The sequence below is a fragment of the Gadus chalcogrammus genome, chromosome 6 (genome assembly GCF_026213295.1).
Source record: "Gadus chalcogrammus isolate NIFS_2021 chromosome 6, NIFS_Gcha_1.0, whole genome shotgun sequence".
NCBI classification, from domain to species: domain Eukaryota; kingdom Metazoa; phylum Chordata; class Actinopteri; order Gadiformes; family Gadidae; genus Gadus; species Gadus chalcogrammus.
The window spans coordinates 5,042,870-5,050,982 of NC_079417.1; the positions used below are offsets into that span (position 1 = coordinate 5,042,870).

General features: G+C 42.4%; 1 protein-coding gene and 1 non-coding gene across 2 annotated transcripts; one reads left to right on the forward strand and one right to left on the reverse strand.

Moving 5' to 3' along the window:
- Positions 1 to 514: 514 nt before the first annotated feature.
- LOC130384723 (STAM-binding protein-like A) lies at positions 515 to 7,724 on the reverse strand. The gene is given in 11 exon segments (XM_056593047.1): positions 515 to 1,296; positions 1,705 to 1,804; positions 1,979 to 2,091; positions 2,587 to 2,724; positions 3,238 to 3,362; positions 3,586 to 3,873; positions 3,876 to 4,008; positions 4,410 to 4,505; positions 4,606 to 4,681; positions 6,409 to 6,650; positions 7,571 to 7,724. Coding segments are annotated over 10 exon segments (1,329 nt in total). The 5' UTR covers positions 6,612 to 6,650; positions 7,571 to 7,724; the 3' UTR covers positions 515 to 1,239.
- A 221-nt stretch (positions 7,725 to 7,945) lies between these two features.
- On the forward strand, positions 7,946 to 8,017 carry trnap-ugg (transfer RNA proline (anticodon UGG)). Its single transcript has one exon. It is a non-coding gene; the product is annotated as a tRNA-Pro (tRNA).
- Positions 8,018 to 8,113: the final 96 nt, after the last annotated feature.

The following is an 8,113-nucleotide window of genomic DNA, read 5'->3' on the forward strand; positions in this document are numbered from 1 at the left end:
ATACAATAAATAATGCATGTTGTTATCACTGCCAAACAAATAAACTATCTGGCTCTTATCTTTCTATGATTCATCTTACATCTTTAGCGGCAAATCATCAGAATACAACAATTGACTCTTCATCATTATTGCAATAAACACATTTTGGAAGTCACACTCATTTGCATCTATTGTACTAATAACTTTATTATTATATTGAAATGCATCAAACCACAGACCCAAAATTATGAATGTCAACCCACACATGAGTGAAAAGCAAGTACAATGTAAATATTGTCATATTAAGTCCGATTATTAACATTGATGAAGTTATTGAATCAGAGTAAAATATTTTTATGGACTTTACTAAACAGAAAAACAAAATTTCTTGGGCATCAGGAAGGCATTGTGGCCATGGTGATTAGCAATGTACAATAGCTGGTACATTCAAGCATTGAGCCAGAGAGAAGAGAAATGGACCTGTAACACAGATGCTTTGCATAGCCCCGTTTACTTTGATAAATATATTTCATAAGGAAAATTAAAAAAAAAATGGATTATGACAATTTGAAACAAGACCCTTTTTAGTTAAACAATTCCACAGAGTCAGTCTTTTTGTATTTATCGGACACAACACAAGGCAGGGACACTGCCCACAGTACCTGAGTTACTATTGGCTTCCACATCTGTTAGTACGTATTCTCAACAGTATAGATAATGGAAGTATGATATAATATACAAATTAAAAATAATGAAAATAATTCTATAACGGTCTGAGTCAGGATCGTAATGAAAAACATCATTGGACGACGAGAATCCTCTTTTTTCTGGCACTTAACTGTTGGACATTCCCAACCCTTATTACAATTAAATTAAGAACAGACAAATGTTAGAGTTTAAGACAACTGATACATAACCCGTACTTGCAGTTACATTTCACCAACAAACATTAATGCTATAAAGTTATACTATTTCCTCAAAGTTATAACTAAGGGAGCAAAATAGAACAGACAGACATGGCAAAGAGGTGCCTGCTGAAACCACCGCTTCGCCTGGAAAGTGCAACATAAGGAAAATGGAAAGAGCAAAGAATGGTCACAATATTGTTCCAGTGGAGAGCGGGAACAAATCGAGGTTGAGGTTCATCAAGGATTCCAGAGCCGGTAGATGGCGCTGTGCTGTCTCGTACGATGAACTGTTCTCTAATGAGATTAATGTGTTTCATAATGGAGTCTTTGTCCGGTTGCGAACCCTACAACTTTACCGCAGGTCCAACATGGAAACTGTGGCATCTGTGATGTTGATATGGCCCGCATGCTGTGGGAAAATGGAGACATCTGGATCAGAAAGAGCTTTATGGTCAGGGACGACTGCACTTACGAGACAGTTTGGTTGTGTTTTGTATGTTGGTGCAGTGAAAGAATTGTATAATACGAAAATAACCCTTGAACATGTATATGTGAAGTTGTGTGTGAGCGCACATTTTTGGGTGCATTTGGGGGTATGTATGTGTTACTGTCTCGAACAAGAACAAGTATTATTGAGCATAAATATAAAATAAAGAAAGTAAAAAATCTAAGATATACAATGTAAATTTAAACTGGAAAGTTTGCAGTGTGCAATGTTATGTACAAGTTTCTTAATTATTTTGTCCTTAAGGTTACTTATGTCTTTATACTTGGAATGCACAGGTGGTTGGTTTGATTATGTAAGAAGAGCCCTTACTGTGAAAAGAGGAGGGTCTTTGCTGTGCGGGTGAAAGCTCTTCTGTTTACATGTGGAGATCTCCTCTGTTCCACGGTCTGTTAGGCGGTAGTAGCCAATCCTGCGATGTCATTGAACACAAAAACAGCCAATTGCACACGGTTGCATAAAAAGACACGACAATAAAAATATACTATCCGTCCCACTGTCCTAAGTGTCTATATACCAAACCAGATCTGAACACGAGATCGGAGTTACAACGCAAGTGCATTTGAAGCAACCAAACTGAACCCACTCGTTGAACTTTGGTGAGCAGACGATAGCGATGGCCTCCGGCAGCATCATCTGGTAGGAGCAGTGTGTGTGGAGGTCCACGCTGGACAGGAAGGCTGTCTGTGTGGGGTGGGTCTGGAGGGTGACAAACCGCAGTTAGACTTTGGGTGCGTTTGTCCGAAATGCTCGTTGATTTATGCTTGTTTATCATCGCTTCGAGGAGACAAGCATTAGCAGTATGTGCTGGAGCAGGAGGGAGGAAGATGAGGTTGAAAATTGGAACCAGAGTAGCAATTAGTTGGAATTAATATAAAACCAACTTTAGGATTAGACTCCACACAATACACAACACGCCACACTATGTATTGGAACGCTGGGCAAAATGGAAGTACGACACGCTAAGCCAGGCCCGCCGTTCCCTATACGCAGAGTCCACAGGGCACCAAGTACCTGGGGGGGCACCAAAAATCAAGGTTTGTAAAAAAAAAAAAATAGAAAAATCACTCAATTTCGGCAAATTAGATGTTTTTACCTAATATATAAAAAGAGGCTCCCCCCCCCCCCCGAAACGTCCTGCAGCGGCCCTGCGCTAAGTCTAATGTCTATTGTGTCAACCCCGTCTCGACTCACGTGAATCCAGCCCAGAGTGATGAGGTCATACTGGTCCTGGATGAGGAAGAGCTCCTCCTCGTTTTCAGTGTCACAGTAGTCAGGCCCCCCGGACTGCTTGGGGACGATGACGTGGGTCACAGTGAAGGCATTCCGGTTCTGGAGAAGAAAGAAAAAAAAAGAAAAAAAAAGAAACACATTCACCCTCATCCCAAGATTGAAATGGCCCCGGCGGTTGATGAGTGATGAGTTGAAAGACTGCAGCACACCACGCCATGATGCCTCATTCATAGAGAAAGAAGCGTGTGCTTTTTAGAGTGAAGTCACATAGAAAAGACGCCCGGAGGACATTTTAGATATGTTCTGTTCAATGGGATTTGGTTTGCTGACCCCAGGCTTAACATTCATAATCTGGTTAATGCAGGAATAAAGGAGTATTTTGAAAAACAACTGCTGTAAGAGAAGCATGCTTGTTCCAAGATAAGTACAAGAGTCCACATATTTTTTATACAATTTCATAACTAAATATAACAGAAGTTTTTTACTTTTTTTCGTCTCTTAAGATTGCTATGGAGACCTCTCTCTGTATTCGGTTCTGCGGCGCAGCCCACCGTTGGTACAACACAGCAGTCTCCGGTTGGAGCAATGGCTGACGGTAAACAAAACCCTCACCAGTTTGCCACACAGGATGCCACAGGTCTCCACCGCTCTGGTCGTGTTCGCCTCGGCCAGCCTCAGGAAGCTCCGGCACAGCTCGCCCGGCACGACCAGCTGCCGCAAGGCATCCACCATGTTACCTGTGGCAGACGAAGCACCATGAGAAGCAACGGGACGTGAGGAGAGGTCTGGAACCTGGCCTGCTGCAAGCGGAGGCATGTTGTGGACAGGAAATAAAGTAGGTCATAAAAACGGTGCGAGCTAAGCCCAGAAGAACAAATACTTTTAAAGCAGGCGGGGAGTGGTATATAACTCCTCAGAGGCCCCTCCCCCCCCCGGGGACTCAGAAGAAGATTAACTCACAGTTGTTGTCCGGACTGGCCAGCGAGCCAGGCTTGAGCGACCGGTCAAAGGTGGGGGGTGCAGAAGGGGCGGTTGTGCCAGGGGTGTACGCGGGGGGGTCGATGTAAAGGTTGCTGGCGCCCCCCGGCAGGTCGCCGTGGCTCTCCGGGGGGGGCGTGGCGGGAGAGACCGTCGAGTAGGCCGGCGGGGGCCCCTGGAGGCCGGCGAGGATGGGGGCTTCGGGGGGAGGGGTGCCCGGGGCGGCGAACTCCTGCACCACCCGCTGGCGCTCCTTCTCCAGCTCCTGCGGCGGATGAGGTCCTCGAAGGCGCTGAACTGCTCCTGCTCCCGCTGCCGCCGCTGGAGCTCCACCACGCGCTCCCGCTCCGCCTCAAGGGCCCGCCGCTTGGACTGCTCCCTCGCCAGGGACAGGTCCTCGGCCTTCTGCTCACGGACGACAGCACCCCGTTCACCGTTTGTCCAGCTGAACCACCAACCCCCCACCCCGCCAACCTTAATGTCCCAGCATGCAGCATCCCATACATGGTCTGATTCCAATTCAATTCAATTATCGTTTAATTCAAGAGCTGAATGACCCCAGAGGGGAATTATTTTGTTTCCGTTAAAAGTTTTAAAGTCTGCGTTTCTTATAACACTGATGCGTTTTAAGCGTGTCTTTAACAAAAGTATTTACTGGGTTGTAGTTTATATAATTTTGATGGTCAACTGCTGCACCTTCAAAAAAATTTTTTTAAATTATTTTAAATTCTAATTATTGTTTTGTATATTCTGTGATTATCTTTCAAGTGAAAGTTAAGTTCTTGTTCTTGGAATGGGGTCGTTACCTTTTTCACAAGGAACTCTGCGTACTCCTGTTCAAATCTCTTCAGCAGAGCTTTCTTCAGCACTTCCGCTTGAGGGAACGCAATGTCCTTAAGTTTCTGCCGGAGGACGACATTAGAAACAAAGCCGTGTTGGTATTTTTGCAACAGTAAAAGCCCAAAGACGGGAACATTTCGTGAACAAGTTATGTTTCCGCACCTTTAGTGTGTCCTTCTTCTCCGGAATATTAGCAGTTTTGTACTCCCTGTGTTTGGGAAGCTTCTCGATAAACAGCCTGGGGAAAAAAACACACCCACAAAACAAAATGTAATGAACAATCAACAACGTGAAAAATTTGGTTTCAGTAAAAAAAGATAGGAGGCAGAGGACTTAATAGTTACGAATAATTGAATGTTAGTTTGACCTTTTAAAACCTGATAAAATCCCAATGAGCAGTCATTTGAATCAAGTCATATATGTGTGTTGTGGTACGAAAGTACTCTAAGCAAATAGAAACAACACAGAGTGACAGTATATCAATAAAGCCCATGATGGATGTAGTAGGGCAGGGCACTTTTTATTTGAATAGTTAATAGTGAATAGTTTGAATAATGCTTTGGTTGTTTTATCATTTCTGACCTTTGAAATTTACACACCCGTGTTTTTCCTCATGTTTTTTTTCTTTACCTAGAATGATAAAACTGTCACTCAGTTCGCTTCAAAGCACATGCACTAATTAAGAAGAATGTACAGTATGTACTACAAAACACACCAGTCAAAGGAGCTGTTATTTAAAAGAAGGCTTAAATATGTATATGTATATGAGCTTTAACTGAAACTGAAAGCATTTCTTCTTTCTAAAATCAACACTTTAGATAATAAATATATTTAATACATAAAAGTAAAAACCTTCTGCTTAGCAGTTTTTCGTCTATGACAAACTTAAAGTCGCAATGTGTAACATTTCAACTGGCTTGTAGCTCATAATAACCTGGACATGTCTGTAGTCATTGCAGATAAATAGTGATTTCAATATTGTTATCAATCAAATCATATCCTATTACTGACATTTTCTACAAAAAGAGAATGAAGGCCAGCCCGTATAGAGTGGCGAAGTCACACCCCTTCCGGTACAGCCCATGGGAGATCGAAAAATATGAATGGGTTTCAATGGAGAGAAAGTAATTATTTTCTGGTCCCAGTCTTTATGTGCCCTGGACAAATATGTTGTTTTTGGATTTGAATGATAATTTTTCAAGCAAAGAAAACAAAAAAAAATTGCGAAGAAGATGATAATGTTAGCTTTTGTGTGAGGCTACTTTGTGAACTACAGCTCTTCGCTGTACTCGACGCGAATGATATACGTCACCACCCGCACTTGGAACTTTGGTACAGACATGGCAATCTCTCTGCTGAACTTCACCGCTTTTTTCAAAAGGGAGGATAAAAGCATCGAAAGAGGTGAAAACCATTATAAGTCGGGGCATGTCGACGGTTTAAGTTATGCCGATGGGGAGATTGTCGGTCTTGTCTACGCCAGTCGCAGGGAGCGTGACGTCACATGAGCCGTGTAGTCTTTCTCATTCTGTTTTCTCTACAGCCTTTAACTGAACAATTGCCCAATAAACGGTCAAACTCTTGACATGAAAAATTATAATTTAAATCAACAAACAACATATGTGTAATCCGGGGCACATAAAGACTGGGACAAGAAGTGAAATTACTTTGTCTCCATTGAAACCCATTCATATTTTTCGATCTCATCGGTCCCATGGGCTCTACCGGAAGGGGCGTGACTTCGCCCCTCTGTTTACAAGGTTCACTCACGCCATCAAGCCAGCAAAGCCACATGCTTTGAAGCCACAGACCAATGTTAATGAGTATTTTGACTTCTAAAAGCCTCCCGCCTACCAACTGGGAAGGGCCTAATCTTACACATTGTGACTTTAAATCCAATCCACTCCCCTGAGAGACTACAAACACATAGTTTGAAAAAAATAAAACTGCCAGTTCCATACTTACGTGATGTACTTATTATACAGGACAAAGGCACGCTCGATGTTGCCCTCCTCCGTGTAGATAAGCGCCATGCGGATCATCTCCATGCCGGAGCGGAAATATCGACGGGGGGGCATGTCATCGCTCACCTCCACCGAGCTCCCCTTTTTTGTGAGGGCCCGGACCCGCTCCTCCGGAGGCAGGCTTATGTCATTGTGGTCCGCCATAATAACTTCGGTTATGTCCTCGCAAACACAACCGGTGCTCTACAAAGACCAAAACAATTGGTTTAGTCACCAGGGATAGAACACAACCCAAATACTATAATAATAATAATGATAGGAGTTGAGCGGCCTGACAACAGATCCAGAACACTAGCAACAACTCAACAAAACAATCACTAAGATACCTTAATCAGGAGGATTCGTATGCAATGTTTACTTTAAAGTAGATGACTTGATTGATAATTTGTCATTTTAAACAATGTCGTCATTGACTTAATTTAAATGTGAATACACTGAGGTTTTCAATGCGGGAAAAGGAACTGCTATTTATATATAGTAAACTCATCAGTGGAAAGCAGTGACCAGCCCCAGACACGCTTCGTCATCATTGTCTAGGGTTCACAACTCAGAATCCCCGCGCTAAATGTACGTACAATATATTATATGTTCGTGTTATGGTGTGATCAATATAGGGATATTACAGCTGCCATTAATTAACATCAAATAATTGGCCTTTGACCATTTCTGACATTTACTTGACACTTAAAATCCCTGCAGTTGTCAGTGCATACGACAGCAAAATAAGAAAACATCTGCTAGTATATAGCCTAATTAAACTGGAATAGAAATGAAGCACGTCAAGGAATGCTTAACAGCAAAAAACAAACATACATTTTATGTGTATATGGAAACATGCAGAAACAACAATGGCAAACATGATGGGAAATTCACGTTTTAAATTGAACAGATCTCTGATTGCTTATCGATCTTCTAAGCAGGGGATCAGGTATGTTCTCCACTACTAGTTTACGCGACGTCCCCACATCACCATGTTTATGACATACACCTATATGGGCTAAGTAGTTGACTGTTAGCTCACTAGCTTGCATAGCCAGGACCTCTGATCTTCACAGACTCACACAAAACATAAGAGATTATTGTTGCTAAGACAAGCCTTTTACCTCTCACCTAAGGAATCCGTGAAACGAAATTTCCAATGACCAGCATATGGCCTAGCTATATAACATTTAAATCACGCAGAGTTGAAATGAGCTAGGTCGCTATGTGCGCTGCTGTAGCTCCATCGGTTTGCTTCCGCAATAACAACAACTTCCGCCTGACGAATACTCACGTGTATAGACCATGGACGCATAGTCGACTTGTTATTTTATTATTTATTTATTTATATTTCACTAGTCACCCCAATGTTAGGTATACGTTGGATCAAATGAGAGTTGGGAAATGGGATTCACTGTTTGGCGCACGTATGTCATAATTCAAACATGTTTTATTATACATTTATTTCAATTTCAATCTATTCGTATGATTTTTCAGGTGGCTCGTTGGTCTAGGGGTATGATTCTCGCTTTGGGTGCGAGAGGTCCCGGGTTCAAATCCCGGACGAGCCCGTTCTTTGGTACTTTCGTAACTGAAGTTACCTTTGTCTTAGCAGTTAACCTCCTTGCAATTTTCAATGCTACCCAAATTGTGATAAACTAACTAAA